At 71.9% G+C, this 20197-nt stretch overlaps 4 protein-coding genes across 4 annotated transcripts in view; 1 reads left to right on the top strand and 3 right to left on the bottom strand.

The window, feature by feature from the left end:
* Nucleotides 1–3468: 3468 nt before the first annotated feature.
* On the bottom strand, nucleotides 3469–4068 carry AURANDRAFT_28991 (hypothetical protein; the record flags this gene model as incomplete). The annotated part of the gene is made up of 1 exon (XM_009040566.1): nucleotides 3469–4068. The coding sequence occupies one exon, from the start codon at nucleotides 4066–4068 to the stop codon at nucleotides 3469–3471; it is 600 nt and encodes a 199-aa protein (XP_009038814.1).
* A 633-nt stretch (nucleotides 4069–4701) lies between these two features.
* AURANDRAFT_65492 (hypothetical protein) lies at nucleotides 4702–6138 on the bottom strand (the record flags this gene model as incomplete). The annotated part of the gene is made up of 1 exon (XM_009040565.1): nucleotides 4702–6138. One exon carries the CDS (start codon nucleotides 6136–6138, stop codon nucleotides 4702–4704), a length of 1437 nt encoding a protein of 478 aa, XP_009038813.1.
* Nucleotides 6139–6241: 103 nt separating this feature from the next.
* AURANDRAFT_71960 (hypothetical protein) lies at nucleotides 6242–8789 on the top strand (the record flags this gene model as incomplete). The annotated part of the gene is made up of 2 exons (XM_009040427.1): nucleotides 6242–7307; nucleotides 7475–8789. 2 exons carry the CDS (start codon nucleotides 6365–6367, stop codon nucleotides 8761–8763), a joined length of 2232 nt encoding a protein of 743 aa, XP_009038675.1.
* A 1132-nt stretch (nucleotides 8790–9921) lies between these two features.
* AURANDRAFT_71961 (hypothetical protein) overlaps nucleotides 9922–20197 on the bottom strand; it is a gene marked incomplete at both ends in the record, with an annotated part of 12503 nt that continues 2227 nt past the window's right edge. Inside the window, 7 exons of the mRNA XM_009040564.1 lie at nucleotides 9922–10984; nucleotides 11196–11913; nucleotides 12114–13420; nucleotides 13512–14451; nucleotides 16789–18080; nucleotides 18288–18792; nucleotides 18945–19950. Of these exons, the coding sequence (XP_009038812.1) occupies nucleotides 9922–10984; nucleotides 11196–11913; nucleotides 12114–13420; nucleotides 13512–14451; nucleotides 16789–18080; nucleotides 18288–18792; nucleotides 18945–19950 (6831 nt within the window). The remainder of the gene's footprint in view (nucleotides 10985–11195; nucleotides 11914–12113; nucleotides 13421–13511; nucleotides 14452–16788; nucleotides 18081–18287; nucleotides 18793–18944; nucleotides 19951–20197) is intronic.

Consider the following 20197-nt stretch of genomic DNA (forward strand, 5'->3'; position numbering starts at 1 on the left):
CGGTCGTTTTCCACTCGTTTCGGCTGATTTTTGGACGAGCGATCATCTCTCGGGACGGTCTCGCAGCGTGGATGCTTTTGTCGGAACGCGCGCGCGCGGAACACTCACGTTGAAGCGACGTTGAATCACCCTTGTGCTGCCCAGGTCCGGCGCGAGCTCTTCGACGACGGCGAGGCCTACTTTTGCGGCGAGGGCGCCGCCGCGCTCTGCGCCGGCGCGGCGCGGCTCGCGAAGCGCTTCCGCGCCTTCCTCGGCGGCCGCTGCGTCGAGGCCGTCGGGCCCGACGCGGCGACGGAGGCCGCGCTCGCGGTCCACGAGCGCTACTGCGCGGACCTCGTGCCGCGGCTGCCGGCGCTCGAGCTCGAGGGCGCCTTCGACGGCGGCGCCGCGGCGCCGGAGGACGCGCTCAAGGTCCTCGCGGCGCTGAACGACCACCGGTGCGCGATGCGGCCCTACGGCCTGCCCTTCCCGCCGGACCTCGACGACTACGAGGACGCGCTCGCCGTCGCCTACCTCGACGACGTCCAGGCGACGGTCATCGAGTGGGTGACGAACGTGCGCCGGCGCGCGCCCACCGTCGTCGCGGGCAGCGACGGGAGGCTGCGGACGCCGCAGCCCGAGGACATGCTCCGCCTCGCCCGGGAGCAGCTCCGGGCGGCGCTGGACCTCGTCACGGGGCCGACGCGCCTCAAGGCCGCCGTCGCCGTCGCCGAGGGCTGCGCGGCCTTCGCCGAGGACGACGACGAGGACGACGAGGCGCGCGCGTCGCGCGTCGCCGACGACGGCGACGACGGCGCCGCGAGCCCCCTCGAGGTGTTCGCCGCGCGGTGCAACGACTGCGCGCGCGCGTCGGACCTGTTGCTGGGCCTCGTCGACGAGGACGGCCAGCGCGAGGCGCTCGAGCGCGACTGGACGCCGGGCGCGGGCCGCGCGCGCGGCGCGACGGCGACGGAGCTCCTCGACGGGTTCCGCGGCGCGCTCGAGGCGACGGTCGCGGAGTTCGCCGCGGCGTCGGCCCGGTCCGTCGACGGCGTCTGCGACCTCGTGCTCAGCGACCTCGAGGCGCCCATGGCCGAGGGCCTCTTCTCCGAGGCGGACCACGCGGCGACGGTGGAGACCGTCGCCGCGACGCTCGCGGACTACGGCCGCGACCTCGAGCAGTGGCTCGAGTCGGCCTACTTCGCCCGGGCCCTCGAGGGCCTGTTGAGCCGCGTCGCGGCCAGGTACGTCGACTGCCTCTGCGACGCGGAGGGCCACGCGTCGCGGCTCGCGGCGGCGAAGAAGCGGCCGCTGGACGCGTACGCGGCCCTCGTCGCCGGCGACGCCGACGCGCTCGGCGCCGTCGTCGCCCAGTTCGAGACGACCCTGCCGCCGCCGCTCGTCGCCCGGGCCCTCGCGCCGCTCCGGGCCGTGGCGGCCGTCGTCGCCGCGCTCCGCGACAACCGCCTCGCGTTCCCCGGCGCCGCCAAGGCCCACCTCCACGGGCCCTTCGGGCCGTCGGCGAACGACGTCGCGCGCGCGCTCCTCGCCCTCGACCCGGCGCTGAGCAAGGAGACCTACGACGGCCTCAAGGGCAAGCTCGACCCGCCGCCGGGCGCCGCGGCGGCGCCGCGGAAGCGCACGCGCCTCTCCGTCGTCGCGGCGAAGAACCGCCGCTTCCCGAACATGGCGCGCTCCCTCTTCGGCAACTAACAGGTGCGTTAGTCGAGCATCCGGAGGCGGCGGCGAGCTTCCGGAGGCGGCGGCGCGCTCCCTCGTCGGCGACTAGAAGGGGCGTTACGCGGGGCAGTAGAGCTTCCGGAGGCGGTCGCTCTCCGCGCGGAGCGCGGCGACGCGCGACGAGCAGTCCGCGTCGGCCTTGGTGTCGGCGTCGGCCTGGGCGGCGCGCATGCCGGCGAGGTCCGCCTCGAAGGCCGCGCGCTCCTCGTCGAGGCGCCGCGTGAGCCGGTCGTAGTCCTCGTCGTGCTTCGCGCGGAGCGCGTCGGCCGCGGCCTTGCCCCGCGCGTCGTCGCCGTCGTCGCCGCCCTTCTTCTTCGGGGCCTTCTTCTTCGCCGGCTTCTTCGCGCGCTCCGCCTCCTTCTGGTCGTCCGTCAGGTCGACGGCGGCGCAGGCGTCGAGGACCGTCAGCCGCTCCTTGAGCCGCCGGACGAGCTTGTCCTTCGTCGCCGGGGGGGCTGCCGCCAGCGCGGCGGCCTCGTCCCAGAGGGGCTCCTCCGCCGCGGGGAGCGGCGCGGTCGGCGCGGTGGCGGAGGAGTCCACGGTGGCGGAGGAGTCCACGGTGGCGGAGGAGGCCGCGGCGGCGTCGTCGGTGGCGGTGAGGGAGGCCATTGCGACCAAACTGCTGCCCCGGGCCGACGCTGCCCCAGCAACATCGGCAACGATGACGCGATGGAGTCCGTGATCTGAGTAGCAGCCCCGCTCGCCCCTTGCGATGGTGCGCTCGCGCTTCCAGCCGCTCGCGGCGGGCCTCGCCGCCGGCGTCTTCGGCGCGGCGCGCCGCGCGCGGAGCGACGCCGCCGGCGAGGAGCCGTCGACGGACTGCGCCATGTGGCACGGCGCCCGGCTGCGGCTGCACGCCGGCGCGCGCGTCGCCGTCGCCGGCGCGGACCCCGACGGCCCCCTCGGCGGCCTCGTCGAGGTCGTCGCCTACGACGCCCGGGCGCACAAGTGGGTGCTGGCCGCGCCGCGCGCGGGCGGAAGCCGCGTCGGCGTCGCCGAGGACCGCGTCGCGCTCTCCCACGCGCTCCTGCCGGGCAACGGCGACGCCGTCGAGCCCTTCTGGGGCGGCGTCGGCCTCCACGACGCGTCCCAGGACCGCTGCGGCGCGGGCCTCGCGACGACCGCGCGATTGGAAAAGGGGCAGCCGCTCTTCGCCGAGTACCCGTTCGTCGTCGCCGCGCGGAGCCGCGCGGACCGCTGGGCCGCCTACGTGGCGCTGAGCGCCGCGGCGGCCGGCGGCGACGGCGCGTCGGCGCGGGCCCTACAGGCGCTGGACGCGCTCGTCCCGACGGACCTGCCGTCGCCGGACGCGGAGCGCGCCGCGCGCGCGCTCGTCGCGGACGCGCTCGGGCCCGGGGCCCACGACGCCGAGGTCGCCCGCGTCGTCGCCGTGCTGCGCAAGTACGAGGCGAACCAGTTCCTCTACGACGACGGCGGGGAGGAAAAAAACGCGACGGCGCTCTACCGCCTCGTCGCGAGGATGAACCACTCCTGCGCGCCGAGCGTGGCCCTCTACCCCGAGCGCAATGCACAAAACCCCGGCGCGCTCGTCCCCGGCGACGGGCGCCTCGTGGCGAAGGCGCTCGCGAACCTCGAGCCCGGCGAGCCGCTCTGCATCTGCTACGGCCCCGCGGACCTCATCGCCTGGGACCTCGACACACGGCGCGCCTACCTCGCGCAACACTGCGGCTTCCGCTGCGTCTGCGCGCGGTGCCTCCTCGAGGAGGAGCAGGCCGCGCGTTCTTCGCGTTAGTGGGTCACCTGGCGGTGCGCGGGTTGGTAGCCGAGGGTCTCCATGCCCCGCGTGAGGACGTCGAACTTGACCTTGACGACGCCCGTGGACTCGACGCGCGTCACCTCGCGGTTCTCGCCCTGGGCGACGAACTTGGAGTCGTAGAACTCCGCGTAGGTACCCGTGAACCACGACACGAAGCGCTGCCAGAGGCTCGAGGGCACGGGCACGTAGGTGTGGATGTAGCGGTCGTAGCCCCCGGGGAAGGGCGGGATGAGCACGGAGCCGTAGCCGCGGACGACGTCGCGGCCCAGGCCGTCGACGCCGTAGACGGAGATCGACATGCGCGGCCACCCGTGCGCGTTCGTGCTTTTGAAAGAAATGTCGACGGGGAAGTTCCAGACGACGGACTGGTCCACGCCCGGCGCCTTGCGCGCGATCTGGCTCAGGCCCGTCTCGATGCCGTCGACGACCGTCCAGTCCGGGCCGAAGCTGAAGCCGTAGCGCACGTACAAGTCGTCGTCGGGGAACTCGCCGCTCTCGACCTGGCCGTTGACGACGACGAAGAAGGCGCTCAGCTCCTTCCGCGGCGGACCGGCGGGCTCCGAAGCGGCCATCGTCGTCGGACGACGCGCTCCGGTCGCGCGGACGACGCCGGCGCGCGATTCGAGCTCCGGCGGGCTGCCCGCCGGCTAAAAGTTCAAGGCCCGCGATTGTCAATGTTTACATGTGAAGGCGGCCAGTGCGATTATTATGGGCCTCTTCCAATCGACGACCGCGGACCACGACCCGAAGCAGCTCGTGGAGTCGAAGATCGCGCTGCGAGACACGGTCGTCGTCTTCAGCAAGAGCTACTGACCCTACGCGCAGAACACGCTGAAACTTCTGCGCGCTTTGCCGGGGCTGAGGCTCGAGGTCATGGAGCTCGACCAAATGGGGGAGCCGCGTGCCTCGCCGCGTCCGGGAGGTTCGCCGTTTCGCGTCCGCGCGCTTCTGCCGACGCGCGATTCCCAGGCAACGGCCCCGTGCAGCAGCTGCTGAAAGCCCGTTCCGGCCGCACCTCCGTCCCGCAAGTCTTCGTCAACGACGCGTTCCTCGGCGGCAACGACGAGATCGTGGGCCTCGGCGCGGCGGGCCTTCGCAGCGCCGTCGCCGCGGCGCTAAACTAGGCGGACACCCCGCCGCGCATGACGGGCCGCGGCGCCGCTCCGCGGCGCGGCCCCGAGACGCGGGCGGCTAAGCGCTAGAGGTTACGCGGCGGCCGCCGGCACGGGGACGCACGTGGGCTTGTGCTTGAGCCAGTGCTTCTTCTGGCAGTGGCGGGAGCAGTAGGACGCGGTCTTGCAGCGCGCGCAGCGGGACACGGTGACGCGGACGCTCGAGACCTCGCCGCACTGCGCGCACTTGAGCGTCGCGTCGCCCGCGCACAAGTCGCCGGCGAGGGCGTCGCCGAGCGCCGCGGCGACGGCCGCGCCGCCGGCCGCGGCCGCCGTGCCCGGTACGGCGCGCGACGCCTTGGCGATCTGCTCGTCGAAGACGAAGGACACGTACTCGAGCTGGCGCCGCTTCGCCTCGTCCATGCGGACGCCGAACTTCAGCTCGTGGTACGCGTTGGACCGGCGCGACGCCTGGGGCGCGTCGAGGTCCTGGCTGACCAGCTGCGCCGTCGTCGCCTTGTAGCCGTGCGTGACCACCGAAAAGTCGCCGCCGTCGTTCTGAAAGAAGACGACGGCGTGGACGTCGCGCTGCCTCGGCTCGATCGGCAGCGGTAAGGGCGGGTCGACGAGCCCGGAAACGACCCAGCGCCGCGGCTTGTCCGGCGCCGCGTAGGCCTCGATCTCCGCCGCCTCGACGACGCGCAGGAAGTGGCGCGCGTCCCGCAGCGCCTGGGACCCGCCGAGCAGCGCCGCGTGGAACGTCGTCTCGGCCAGTAAATTCGGCCGCGCGTCTTTAACCTCCGGCTTGTACTCGTCGGGCAGCAGGTCGACGTGGGTCCGGATATCTTTATCGCAGGCGAACTGCTTCTCCGTCGCGAGCTTCTGGAGGTCCTTGAGGTGCTTGAGCTGGTCGCGGCAGTCCTCGAGCTCCTTCGCGCGGTCGAGCGCTTTGAACAAGACGCACGCCTCCTCCAGAGGCCGCACGGCCTCCTTGCGGAACTGGGGCAGCATCTGCGCCGCCTCGCCGAGCGTCTTGAGCTGCTGCGCGAGGGGGCCCTTCTTGCGGAGCTCGCGGAGCGTCGCGGCCGACGACCGGTGCTTCGAGAGGCACCGCCGGAGGCCGCCGTGGACCTCGGTCCGGAAGTCCTCGTCCCACTCCTCGAGGCCCCGCGACTCGCAGCGCGTCCGCGTCTTCACGTAGGCCACCGTGCCCTCGTGGCACAGCAGCTTCGCGCGCGCGAGGCGGATCGCCTCCGGCTCCTCGGTCCGCACGCCGGGCTTCGTGTAGCGGCGGTCGAGGCACGTCGTCAGCTTACCGAGGCACCCGTCGACGAAGTCGAGGGACTCGGCGACGCGCACGAGCCGCTCGCAGGGGCCGTTGATCTTGTCCAAAATGGCCGTGACGTCGACGACGGACGCCTCGGCGCCGTCGGACGTGCGCTGGAGAAACTCCTCCATGGCCTTCTCGACGACGTCGACCTCGTAGGCGCCGAGGCCGCCGTCCGTGACCCCGCCGTACTTGCTGCCCATGCCGGCGTGGGGCACCTCCGCGAGCGACGGCGACATGTCCTCGGCCGTGGACGAAAGGCCTCGACTGGCGAGTTCGTGATGCACAGCAGTTCCAATCCTCAAAGATGTCGCGCTAATAAGTAACCCCGAGGCAGCGTAGTCAACCGCCACCGACCGGCGGTCATCGGCCGCGGTCGGTGGGTTTGGCGCGGGCCGCCCCCGGGCCCTAGCCGCCGCTCTCGAAACCATGGGCGGCGCCGCGAGCGCCCAGGCCCAGGCGCCGCCGCACATGGAGACGCCGGCGCCGCCGTTCCCGCCGGCGCGCCTCGCCGAGAAGGGCCCGCCCGTCGGCGGCCTGCGGTCCATGAAGCGGCTCCGGCGGCTCCTCTACATCAAGGCCTACAACGCCAAGCCCGAGGGCACGACCATCGACGAGCTCTTCCGGCGCTACCGGCGCGTCAACGCCGCGGGCGTCGGCGTGCTCGCGCGCGAGGACATCAAGGCCGCCATCGGCCTCACGGCGCCGTGGTTCGACGAGCTCCTGGCCCACTACACCTGCGGGGCGCTCGACGAGGTCGGCTTCGACCTCTTCGTCGACTTCCTCGCCACGGGCGCGCTGCCCCCGGCGCCGCCGGGCCGCCGCGGCGCCGCGGCGCCGCCGCCGAAGCTGCCCGCCGCGCGGCGCGCGGCGCCGGCCTCGCCGTCCAGGGCCGCGGCGCCGGCCTCGCCGTCCAAGGCGCCGCCGTCGCCGAAGCCCCGGCGCGCCCCCAGGACGCCGCCCGCGTCGCCGGGCGCGCCCGCGCCGCCGGGCGCCGCCGGGGCCCGGAGCCCTTTTGCGCCCGCGCCGCCGTCGCCGTCGTCGCTGCCGCCGCTGGAGACGGCGGCGGCGCCGGCGCCCGCCAAGTCCCTCTTCCGGGAGCCCGTCGCCGAGGCGCCGAGCCCCGTCGTCGCCGAGGCGCCGAGCCCCGTCGTCGCCGAGGCGCCGGGCGCCGCGCCGGTCCGCGCCGCGACGTCGGACGCGCTCGAGCCCGTCGACGAATGCGCGCTGGCCGTGCTCCCGGGCGACGCCGTCATCGCCGCGGGCGACCACCTGCGGTTCCGGCGGCCCGGCCCGGCGAAGCCCCTCTGGCGCAAGCGCGAGGTCGTCCTCCAGGAGCGCATCGTCCAGGGCAGGACAAGGGTGATTCAACGTCGCTTCAACGTGAGTGTTTCGCGCGCGCGCGTTTCGGAAACAGCATCCACGCTTCGAGACCGTTCCGAGAGATGATCGCTCGTCCAAAAATCAGCCGAAACGAGTGGAAAATGGCCGAGAGAGGAGCCTTTGAAGTTGGGAATTTCGCACTCTTGTCCTGCCCAGGCATCGTCCAGTACACGACCGTCGACGTCTCCGGCGCGGTCCAGGAGCTCGTCGAGACGGAGCGGTCGTCCACGGAGGTCGTGCACATGGAGTGCAAGGAGACGGGCGAGTTCGCGCACCGGGAGACGTCCGAGTACGAGCAGCTCGAGACCTTCAACGGCCAGGCCGTCGCGGAGAACCGCGGCAACGAGGAGTACTACCACCTCAAGTCCGCGGAGGACGAGGTCGAGTTCATGGAGTCGAACAACATGCCGAACCGGGCCGGCGCGCCCGGCGACGCGCCCCCGGGCACGCCCGGCGGCGCGCCCGGCGGCCGGCCGCACTCCGCGGGCACGCCCCACTCCCGGACCCCGCACGGCGCGCCGAGCCCCGCGTCCTACGACGCCATGCCCGAGGGCTGGAACCCGCCGCCCGTCGACGTCCCGGGCGTCGCCGTCGACGCTTCTGGCCAGGCCGTCTACGCCGACACGGGCCTGCCGCTGTCGCCCGAGGACTTCGACATCTTCCAGCGCGCGGCCTTCGCGCAGCGCGAGGCCTACGCGGCCTACGCGGCGGAGCAGTACGCGCAGCAGCAGGCCTACGCGCGCCAGCAGTCGGGCGACTTCAGCGCGTCGCCGCCCGACGCGGCGAGCCCGGACGCGGCCTACGCGGCGGAGCAGTACGCGCAGCAGCGGGCCTACGCGCGCCAGCAGTCGGGCGACTTCGGCGCGGCGCCGCCCGACGCGGCGAGCCCGGGCGGCGCCGCGGCCGACGCGCGGGGCCCGTTCCCCGGCGCGCCCGGCTTCCCCCCCGGCTTCGCGCCCGGCTTCGCGCCGCCGCCGCCGCGCGAGTCCGCCGAGTTCGGCTTCGGAGGCGACGAGCCGCCGCGCTTCGCCGGCGACCTTGACGACGTCTTCGGCGCGCCGCCCGCGCGGCCGCGCGCGCCGCCGCGCCGCGCCGCGCCGGACCCGGACGACTACCTCGACGACGCGTCCTTCGCGGGCTACGCGCGGCCCGGCGCGGGCTTCGACGGCGGCGGCGACGGCGTGTTGCGCTTCCACGACGACGACGATCTGGAGGACGACCTCGAGCTGGACCGCGCGCTCGACGGCGGCTCGCCCGACGGCCGCGACCGCCGCGCGGCGACGGCGACGACGGAGACGTACAGCGCGGAGCTGCCCCAGCACCACACGGCCTCCGCGGAGACGCTGGGCACCGTCGGCGACCTGCCGCCGCCCCTCGCCAAGGTTTCGGGCGACGGCGGCGCGCCCGCGCCGCTGTCGACGCCCGTGGACGCGGACCTCGACTAGGGAGCCCCGTAAGTAGTCCTCACCCCCTCTAGACCTAGGCGCCGTCGAACGCGGCGGCGAAGTCGTCGTCCTCCGGGTCGTCGTCGAGCCCCGCGACGCCGAGTGAGGCCATCGCTGCGTCGCCATCGCCGAAAGTTTCGCCGCCGTCGCCGTCCATGGTCGCGTCGCCGTCGCGGCGCGCGACGGCCTCGACGCGGCCGTCCTCGATCTCGCCGAGCTCGTCGTCGGACGCGCCGCGCGCGGGCGACGCGGGCGACGCCGGCGGCTCCAAAGCGCGGTCGTCGAGGCCGCGGTCGTCGTTCTCGGGCGCGAGGGGCTCGTCGCGGACGCGCGCGAACCGCTCTCGAACAAAGTCCAGCGGCCGCGCCGCCTCCCGGACGTCGCGGCGCGCGTAGAAGAGGACGTAGGCCGCCGGGTCGTCGCACACGTCCCCGATCTCCAGCGCCTCGACGCGGCGGTCGTCGAACTCGAGCCACCCGCGGCCGTCCAACCGCCGCGCCGCGCAGGTGTAGTGGCCGTGCTCCAGCCCCCCAAAGTGGTTCACGACGGCCACGAGGTCGTAGGACGGGCCGGGCCCGTCGCGCGCGCCGTCGAGGAACCTGTGTGGAATTCAACCACTGGTTTGGGTGGTCCTGACCAAACTTCAGAATTCTCTAGCTCGGTCGAATCGAAGTCGATTCGGCTGATTTTTGGACGAATCGAGTGCTCTCGTCGAGTTCTCGAAGCACAGCCGAAGAGATTGCGTCGAAAATGTCGCATACGCTCACATTGAAGTCGGGTTGAAGATTTGAATTCCACACAGCGAGGAACGTCGACAGCTCCAACCCGTCCACCGGGAACGCGACGCGGTCGCTCAGCTTGCGGCGCCGCCCCCGCTCCGTGACGAAGAAGCGCTTGAGCACGAGCGCGAGCACGGGCGGCGCGCGCCAGAGGGACACGCGGGACGTGTGCGCCGCCTCGGCGTACTCGCCGCCGTTGCGCCGCGTCTCGGCCTGTGTGGAAACCAAATCTTCAACCCGACTTCAGTGTTAGCGTAATCGAACATTTCGACGCAATCTCTTCGGCTGTGCCTCGAGAACTCGAGGAGAGGAACCGATTCGTCCAAAAATCAGCCGAATCGACTTCGATTTGACCGAGATAGAGAGGTTTGAAGTTTGGTCAGGACCCCCTGAACCAGTGGTTGGTTTCCACACTGGTCTCCGCGGCCGAGTACTTGGTCACCGTCTCCGGCGCGCCCACGGCCGCCAGGCACGCTTCCAAAGCAATGGGCGGCGGCGGCGGCGCCGGCGCGCAGGACGTGTGGACGAGCGCGTGGCGCAACGCGCGGTCGTTGAAGCGGCGACGTAAAGATGTAGGAACGTCCGCCGCGAACCGCACGCCCTCGAGACACCGCGCGTCGTCGCACAATACGCGGCCGTCGTCGGGCACGAGGCGCCCGCCGTCCGGCAGCAGCATCTCCGACCCGGCGAGCGTGCCCGCCGCTAAGCGCTCGCGGTCGCTGCCGCGGCTCGCGAAGGCCCGTAAAGCGAACGGCGGGCCCGAGCCGTCGCGGGGGACCGAGTCGCAGAAGGGCGCGAGCTGCTCCCAGACGACGCGGTACAGGTCCGCGCCCGTCGTCTCGTGTTCGACGATGCGGATCACGAAGGGGTCGCCGAAGAAGCGGAGGCGGCTCGGGTCCGAGAAGTAGCGCTCCGCGACGTCCAAGGTCCGCAGCGCCACGGTGCACAAGGCCGCGGGCGGGATCGGCCGCGCGGCGTCGACGAGGGGCGGCACCTCGTAGATATCTAAACGGTGCGCGCAGTGCGTCGCGAAGACGGCGGCGAGCGCGGGCTCCCGCAGCCCCGCGCGCGGCGACAGCAGGTGCGCGGCCGCGTCGAGCGCGCGTTCCGTCGCCGACGGCCGCGGCCCCAGACAGGGCAGCATGGCCACGAGATTCGACGCGTCCCCACCAAAGGCCGCGAGCTCGGGCTCGTCGTCGAAGTTCTCCAGCGTCGGCGCGTGCTCCAGGGTCCGCGAGCTCAGCGGCAGCGCCGCGGCGGCTTCCAGCACGTCGCCGACGGCCGCGTCCGCCGGCACGGGCACGACCGCGTCCACGGGCCAGCAGCGCTGGCGCGCGAAGCGCAACCGCACGCGCACGCGGACCGTCTCCTCGCCGCGCGCCGCCGAGTCGGCGTCGAAGAGGGGCACGGCCAGCGACGAGAACGCGTCGAAGCCCACGGACCTGTGTGGAATTCAACCGCTGGTTTGGGTGGTCCTGACCAAACTTTGAAATTCTCTAGCTCGATCAAATCGAAGTCGATTTGGTTGATTTTTGGATGAATCGATTGCTCTCGTCGAGTTCTCGAAGCACAGCTGAAGAGCTTGCGTCGAAACTGTCGCATAGGCGCACATTGAAGTCGGGTTGAAGATTTGAATTCCACACAGCCACGGACTTTTCGACGTCGTTCGCGTCGCAGACGAGCTCGCGCCGCGTCTGCCCCCCGAAGAGCGCCGTCACGGGGTGGTCCTCGCGCAGCTCGGCGTGGTTCCGCCAGCACTCGGCGGCGACGTCGACCTGGACGCGCGGGTCCGCCGGGAAGGGGCTCTCCGCGTCGCCCGCGACGTCCGGATTTTCCACGTACGGCTTGTCCTCGACGCGGTTCAGGTCCTCGCCCAGACCTTCCAGGAGCTGCTGGAGGAACTCCGACGCGTCCTGCTGGCCGAAGCCCGCGAAGGTGTCGTTCCAGTCGCCCAGCGTCCGCTTGAAGGTGTCCGGCGTCACCGCTTCCTCGGACTCGTCGAGCTCGCCGAGGAGTTCGCCGAACGCGGTCGCGAGCGCGCCCCGCGCGCCGAACTTCGACCGCGTGTTGATGTCGTAGCGGAACTCGCCGGACGCGAAGTAGGCCCGCAGCGGCGGCACGTGCGCTAAAGCTTGCAACACCGAGTTCATGTAGCACGTGTTGCCGAGATTCCGCAGGCCGACCTCGCCGACGCGCGCGTCGCCGTCCAGATCCGGCCGCAGCCCCCCGACGGGCCGCGCGGGCGCCGCGACCTCTGTGTGTGTTTCACCACCATCCTCGGGCTCATCACCACCATCATCAAAGAGCAATTCGATGGTGACGTCCACCGGCGCCTCGTCGCCGTCGCCCGGCTGCGACGCGTCCATGAGGCCTGGGCAGGAAAAGGGTGATTCAACGTCGCTTCAACGTGGGTATTCCGCGCGCGCGCGTTACGAAAAACACATCCACGCTTCGAGACCGTCCCGAGAGATGATCGCTCGTCCAAAAATCAGCCGAAACGAGTGGAAAACGGCCGAGATCGGAGCCTTTGAAGTTGGGAATTTCGCTCTCTTGTCCTGCCCTGCATCAGACAGGAGCAGGGCCGCGTCCAGGCGTCGGCGTGGCGCCCCCGCGAGCCGCCGTACATGGCGGAGAAGGGCGGGCCGTCGTAGAGCGGCTGGAGCCGCGGCTCGCCGACGACCGTCGCGGCCTCGGACGGCGGCTGGCGAGGCTCCGGCGCCGCGTCGCGCCGCACCGCGCGCACTCTTAACCGCCGCGGCGGGCTGCCGCTCCGCAGCAGGGGGCCCCGGCCCGCGTGGAGCTCCAGCGCCCGGTGCGCGCGCGCCGCGACGACGTGCACAGGCTCGTGCCGCAGCACGGGCACCACCACCGCGCGGTCCGCCGCGCGCCGCGCCAGGCACCGCGCCGCGTGCGCCTCGAAGGACGGCCGCCCCCGCTCGTCGACGGCGACGCGCCGCGCCACGGGCGCGCCCCGCTCGCCGTGCCAGCGCCGCAGCGCCAGGTAGAGCTGCGGCGGCACGAAGACGAAGTCCTCGTCGTAGGCGACGTCGCGCCGCAGCGCCCGGAGCAGCGCGCCCGCGCCGCCGTCGTCCTGGCGGCCGTCCTGGTCGCAGAGCACGACGTCGTCGCGGGGCTGGCTGCAGACGTCGCGCGCGCGCAATAAGTAGGACGCGTCGATGGGCGCCGGCCGCGGGGACGCGCAGTCCGGCGGGCCCGGCGCGCCCGCCTGGGCCGCGCCGTCGACGCCCGCGTCGCGCGCGGCGCGCTCCTCGGCCCAGCGGTTCCAGCCCACGAGCCAGCCCTTGGGCAGCACGACCCACGTGTCCCCCGGCACGCACGTCTCCGCGGACAGCGTGAGCGACACGTAGGGCGACACGACCCTCAGCTCCGCGGCGCCGTCCGCGGGCCGCGCGACGCCCAGGCGCACGTAGAGCGCGTCCTCGACGCAGGCCCGGAGCACGCCCGCGCGCACGCCCACGCGCGCGCACAGGTCCGCCTCGCGCGCCTCGGACGACCGCGTCACGGGGCCGCAGCAGCACCGGAAGACGGCCTCGAAGGCCTCGCGGTGCGCGACGCCGCTCCGGTTCGCGTCCAACACGGCGAACAGGCGCCGGCAGTGGAGCGTCGACACCCATACGCCGCGCACCGGCGCCTCGAGTCGCGGCCGGTCCCGCAATCTTTCGCCGGAGAAGCAGTCGACGACGGTCGCCAGGTCCACGGCGCCGCTCGACGAGTGCTCCTGGAGCTTGCCGAAGAGCGCCGCCGCGAGCTCGCCGTCGAGGGGCCGCTCGGCCTCGGAGCTCGCGCGGCGCCGCCGCCGCGGCGGCGGCGACCCCAAACCCCGGTCGTCAGCCGTCGAGGCGGAAGCCGCCCGGCAGCTCCGGCGGCGACCGCATCAAGTCGTCGCGCGCGGGCCGCGGCGTCGCCGGCAGGCCCAGCGCCGCGGAGCTTCGATGGAGCGCCGCGTACGCGTCGTCGGGCGCCGGCGGCGCCGGTCGCCGCGGCGGCGTCCGCGGCGCGCCGTCCGGCGACGGCCGCGTCGCCGACGACGGCGCCGCGCTGTAGGCCCCCGGGTCCTCGGCGCCCTCCGCCGGCGGCCGCGGCGGCGTCGCCGCGGGCGCGCCGTCGCCCGGCGGCTCCGGCGGCGCCTCCGGTAAAGCGCCGGGCGCCCAGCCGTCGAGCGCCGCCACGACGAAGGCGCAGAGCTGGTCGCGCACGGACGCCAGCAGCAGCTCGTGGGCCTCGGACCGCTCGCGCCGCCGCGCGAGGTTCCGCCGGCCGTCCAAACGCTCCGTGAAGTCCGCGTCGGAATCGCCGAGCCCGTCCGACTCGTCGTCGTCGTCGCGCCGCACGGGCTCGCGGCTCGGCCGCAACAGCGCCGCCACGCGGATCTCGTCGCGCGAGGTCGCCAGCCCCACGGCGTCGACCAAATCCGCGGTCCGCAGGTGCGCGCGCTCTCCCGAAACGCCCCGCGGCGCCGAGTCGGGCCGCGGCGGGCCGTAGAGCCCCTCGTCGTCGCTCTCGCTCTCGTCGTCGAGGCCCGCGCCCAGCGCGTCCTCGCGCACGGCCCGCAGCAGCGCGACGACGGCCCGCGGCGTGCAGTACACCCCGCCCGAGCCGCCGTAGTAGCCCCGCCGCCCGTCGTCGCGCGGCGGCGTCGCGCGCGCGGCGACGAGCATGGCCAGCCGCAGCTTGTCCTCGTCGCGGCCGCAGCGCGCGATAGCTAAAGCCTCGACGAAGCGCTCCTCGTCGATGGACCAGCGGTCGTGGCTCAGCGCCTGCCACAGCGCCGTCGCTAGGCGCCGGCTCAGCTGCGGCGCGACCTCGCCCAGGAAGTCCTCCGTGAAGGCCTTCTCGGACAGGGACCGCGCCCGCCGGTAGCCGTAGCCGTCGACGTGCGCGACGCGCGCTGCGGGGGGGCGGGACGTTCGTGGTTGGGGACAGGGGGCGAGAGAAAAGGGGTGGGAACGAGGGCGGGGTCGCGCGGAGAACGTTCTGGCGCGGCGGCGCGCCGAAGCCCTCGCGCACGGCCTGCTCGTCGGCGGCGCTGAGCAGGTGCGCCATGGTCGCCCGCCGCGGGTCGGCCGCGCCAGCCACACGCGAGGAGGCACAGGCCCAGCTCTTGAAAATCGACCCGCTCTCCTTGGCATCCGACGCCCCGCGCCGATCCCCGGCCAACTCGACAGCGTGCACGCCGATGCCTCGGCATATAGGAAATGAGCCGTGGCCGTAAGAATTGCCCAACGTTCGGCGCCCCGCTCGGACGCCCGCACCAACCGGCAACGTGATGGCCGCGCCGCGCCGCAAGCTCGGCGCCACTGCAGCATGGTACGAGGCGGAGGCGTTCAGATATCGCGCGGAACCCGGCACAAAGCGGGCGCGAAAGCAGGTGCTGCCCGCCGTCGCTGCGGAGCACCGTTCCGCGAAGGACCGCAGCCCCAGGGCTGCCTCGACGAAGCGCGGACGCCCGGACCTCGACGTCTTCCTCGGCGCCGGCCCGCTCAAGGGCTCGCAGGTCGACTCGGACGACATCGGCCGGCCGTGTTGCCTCGAGATCCCCGAGGAGTCGCGCACGGCCACCGGCGTCGTCCTCGACCAGCGCCGCGCTCGCGGCAAGGAGCACTACGTCGCCTACTTCGAGCCGCAGGACGGGCACGCGGCGGAGTTCTACGAGATCGAGTTGCCGCCGTACGAGCAGTTCAAGCTCCTGGCGCCGGGATCGGTGGAGGTGTCGAAGCGCGTCGCGCAGATGCTGCCCGGCGGCCCCGCCCTTCAGCAGCGCGACGTTCAGGTGCGGCTCGGGGAGCCGTCGCCGCTCGACTTCGGGAACATCTGCGCGAAGCTCATCTCCTCCGAGGTCGCCGCGATCCAGAAGGCCCTGCGGTCCGGCAACAAGACCGCGAAGCGTACGACGTCGCACGCGCTCGGCTTCTATCCGCGGGCGGCCTACGACACGACGATGTCGGACGCGCCGGCCGTGCACAAGCTCGTCTCGGTGAAGCGGTCCGTCGCGGTCTGGGACAGCGTGAACCTGTCGTCCTACTCCAAGTACGAGTTTAACATCGTCCGCAAGAGCGTCTACGAGTCCGAGGACTTGCTCAAGCTCGAGAACATGTACGGCAAGGGCTTCCACTTCTGCATCCGCGGGCGGCCGTCGCGCCCCGAGGCGAAGCCCGTGCGCCTCGAGGCGCACAACCCGCGCGACGTGCAGGTCCTCGTCAAGCTCGTGCGCGAGTACAACTTCAGCAACGAGACCTTGACTCTTCGGACGACATGGCGCCGCGTCGTCCACGTCTGTCCCGTCGACGCGCAAAACCTTCGGCTCGGCCAGTCCGAGGACCAGTCCGACGAGCAGTCCGACGAGCAGGACGACGCGCCCGCCTGGAAGCACGTGGGCCGCGACGTCGAGTTCGTCTACAACAACAAGGAGTACAACATCGACGAGATCTTCGCGGACGACGGCGAAGACAAGGTCCGCGCGGTGAATGTCCGCGACGGGTCCGACGCCCTCGAGCTGCCCGCCGCCGAGGTCGACGAGATCCTCGAGCGCATGATCCACCCGGAGTCGTCGAAGGCGTCGGAAGAGCCCCCGCGGGCCGCGGCGCCGACCGGATCGCGCCCGCCAGAAGACGCCGCGCGGGAGGAGCCGACGCCCCCGTCGGCGCCCGCGACCACGGTGCCGATGCCGACGCGCCCCGTGACGGCGCCGACGCCCACGGAGCTCCTCGAATCGACGCTCGCGCCGGCGCGCGACGCCTCCGCTCCCGCGGCCGCGGCCCTGGCGTATTAGAGAGGGAGGCCCTGGCGCGTATAAGACGCGTATTAAAGAGGCCCTAGCGCGGCGCGTCGACCATGACAATGTCGTCCGTCGGACCGCCCTGGATGGGCTCCTCCTCGTCGTCCGCGTCGAGATCCAGGACACAGGGGTCGTCGTCGTTGGCGGCGGCGGCCTGGGCCGCCGCGATCGCCGCCTTCGCCGCGGCCCGGTCGGCGCGTTGCGCTTTTTTTTGTGCGAGTTTCGCGTCGCGTGCCGCCTCCGCCTCGAGCCACGCGGGCGTCAACCACGCGTCCCAGTCGTCCGCGGCCCGCTCGAAGCCCCCCGGCTCGAAAAAACGTTGCAGCAGCCCCAGCCGCCACGCCAGCGCACGGGTCTCCGCCTGCGCGATGGGCTTGATCCGCGCAGCGCGGTAACGCGTAGCGCCTCGCCCGCAGCAGCCGCCGAGCGGCGTCTGCCGGTGCCCGCGACGCGTGATCTGCGACTGCATCTTCTCCATGAGCTGCTGCTGGTGGTCCTGCAGGTCGAGGCCGAGCTTCATCTGCTGCGTCCAGGACCCGCGGCCGGACTCCTCCGTGTAGTTCTTGCAGTAGTCCTCGCCCCAGAGCTCCGTGCCCCAGAGGAACGTGAGCGTCGACGACACGTGGACCGCGTCGATGACGCCCGGCGAGTAGGGCGCGTGGTTGTCGTGGATCAAGCGCTTCTCCGCGCGCCACTCGACGACCCAGTCGTGCATCTTGCGGTTCCGGGCGACGTCGTACGTCGTGGGGCAGACGAGGTCGATGATCTCGTCGATCGCGGGGCCGAAGATCCGCGCGGTCTGCTCGGCGCCGAAGGCCTTCTCGATGATGCCGTTCCCGTCGTCGTTGGGCTTGAGCTGCTTCTTCGCGGCGGCGTCGCGGGCGCCGAGGGCTCGGCCGACGACGGTGTTGAGCTGCTCCAGGAGGGCGTCGCGTTGCGCGGCGGACAAGTCGTCGCGCTCCGTGTAGATGTCGCTCGCGGAGAGGTTGAGGAACGCGTTCTCGATGGCCTTGACGCCGTGGACGCCGACGCACGAGGCGGCCTTGCCCGGGTCCACACGGATGTACGCGCGGCCGGCGACGCGCCGCGACCGCGGCTCGAGCTCGAGGCGCTCGAGCGTCTTCCGGTTCGCGAGGACGAGGAGCTCGGCCTCGAGGCGCTCGCGCAGGAGCGACTGGAGGTCGCCGACGGGCGCGTCGGGCGCGTAGTCCATGCGGCGGCGGCGGAGCGCCTTCACGACGGACGCGCGATACGCCGCCGCGTCGACGTCCGCCAACGGCGCGTAGATGGAGAACGAGTCGAACTCGTCGGCGACCATGGCCGACGGCACGCCGGCGGCGTCGAGGGCCGCGTGGACCTGGCCGAGGTCGTAGAGGTCCTGGACGCCCGCGAGGGCCGGGAGCTTCTTGGGGAGCTCGGAGATGTCCGCGTCGAGACGGGCCTGGTCGGGCAGTGAGAGCGACGTCTTCTTCGGGTTCTGGAAGCGGACGAGCACCTCCAGCGGGATCTCCTCCGGCACGACGGGCGACTCCTCCAGCTCCTTGCGCTTCCGGTCGACGACCGCGTCGCTTAGGATCTCCGCGGACGCGACGTGCGGACACGCGAGCCCGTCGAGGCGCCGGGACCCGGCGCACGCGGCGCAGCGCCACCGGCTCGTCGACGGGTGGACCGAGAGGACCTCGGAGGACACGAGGTCGCAGCGCCAGTCGTAGAAGTGGACGCCCTTGCACGCGCCGCCGCGCCTGTGTGGACATCAAATCTTCAACCCGACTTCAACATATTTGTCATTGAGCGTATGCAACCAGATTATCAGGCTATGCTTCGAGAACTCGACGAGAGCGATCGATTCGTCCAAAAATCAGCCGAATCGACTTCGAAATGACCGAGCTAGAGAATTTCAAAGTTTGGTTGATTTCCACACCGCGCCGCGCCCGGTGATCTTCTGGTACGAGGACATGTCCATGCCCTTCGTGAAGCGCACGTGGAGAAAGACGCCCGTGGCCGGGTCGACGAAGCCGCCGTCGGCCTCGATCTGCGCGCAGGCGTCGAGGAGCCACTTGAAGACCTCGTCCCACGTCTGCTTCGTCTCGGCCATGAGGACCTGGCCGATGATCATGACGTTCATGATGCCCTGGACGGTCTTGATGCTCGAGCCCGTGAGCGGGTTGCGGCCCTCCTTGCCGATGTACTGGAGGATACAGAGGAGCTGGTCGAGGCCGCCCGTCCCGGCGCCGGCGCCGGTAAAGGTCGACGCGTCGCCGGCGTACTTGAAATGGGGCGTCGCGGCCCCGCCGCGGACCGCGGCGCCGTAGGTGCCCGTGGCGCGCATGTAGGTGACGGCGGCCTTCTTGAGGTCGGCCCCGAAGTACTCGCCCTTCGAGATGTTCAACGAGCCCGGCGCCGTCCAGGACGGCTCGCCGAACCAGTCGTTGCTCACGATCAAGGCGTCCGCGCCTGTGCAGGAAAAGGGTGCGAAATTCCCAACTTCAAAGGCTCCTATCTCGGTCGTTTTCCGCTCGTTTCGGCTGATTTTTGGACGAGCGATCATCTCTCGGAACGGTCTCGAAGCGTGGATGATTTTTCCGGAACGCGCGCGCGCGGAACACTCACGTTGAAGCGATGTTGAATCACCCTTTTCCTGCCCTGGTCCGCGCGTTTCTGGTCCTCCAACATCTGGCCCGCGTGGGGCAGCATCGAGTAGCCGCGCACCTCCTCCTTCTTCCGCGCGGAGATGCGCTCGTTGCCGAGGAACTCGCGCTGGAGCTGGTTGAGGGACGCGCGGACGTGCTGGATCGAGGCCTTGGACACGTCGGGATGCTCGTCCTTGAGCTGCGTGAAGCGGTAGCTCCGCTCGATGAAGAACTGGTTGTGCTCCATGATGACCTTCTTCTTCACCTTGTCCCAGAGGCCCGTGGGCACGTCCAGCCAGCGGAGCATGAGCTCCGCGGCGTCCTTTTTGGGCATGCCCTCCGTGAGCGACAGGTAGGCCTCGGTCATGACCTTGTCGAATTTTATCTGGGATTCTCGGGCTTCCCCAAGCCCGTCATAGCGCGCATTGGGCCGGGCACGACGCGGGTCCGTCGGCCCCAGCCGCGTGCGCAGCTTGTTCTCCAGGTTCTCGACGTGCCGCGCGCCGTCGACCACCGTCGCCGGCGGGAGCTCGACGCGCGCCGCCAGGATCTTCTTCAGGTCGTCGCCCCCGAGCTTGACCTGCTCCTTCGAGCCCGAAGCGAGGACCTCGTCGTACTTCTCCTTGAGCGCGAGGCGCCGCTGCTCGTCCGGGTGCATGTCGAGGAGTCGCTCGCCGATATCGTCCGGGAGGACCAGTCTCTGCACGTGGACGACGCCCGCCTTCGTCGACCCGCCGGCTTTGCTGGCGCGCGCGCGCTTCGGAGTCCTTTCGACGGGGACGTCCGAGTCGTCCATGGCCGTGAGGTCGACGACCGCGGCGTCGATGGGCTGCTGGAAGGTCTGCGCCGGCGCGGCGGCGCCGGGGGACCCGAGGGGCTGGAACACGTTCGGCGGCGGGACCAGGTGCGCGGGCATGGTCGGCGCGAAGCCCGGGGAGCACATGGGCGGGCACGGCGCCCCCCAGGGCGCCATCGTCGGCATCTGCATCGTAGGCATGAACATGTCCAACCGCGGCGGCGAATACAAACGGCGCCGTGGGCAGATCCAAACCGTGGAAGCTGAAACCGCTCAACGGCTGCACCGGACGACTTCAACGACATGATGCTCGGCAGCGCGATGGCCCAGGAGCGCTGGGATGGGTCGATTTTGGCGGCGCGCGACGGCGCTGGCGGCCGAGAAGGCTGCCTCGAGCTGAGCCGCTCGGTTCAAGGGCTGCCCTTACCATTGG

The sequence above is a fragment of the Aureococcus anophagefferens genome, assembly GCF_000186865.1.
Source record: "Aureococcus anophagefferens unplaced genomic scaffold AURANscaffold_15, whole genome shotgun sequence".
NCBI classification, from domain to species: Eukaryota; class Pelagophyceae; order Pelagomonadales; family Pelagomonadaceae; genus Aureococcus; species Aureococcus anophagefferens.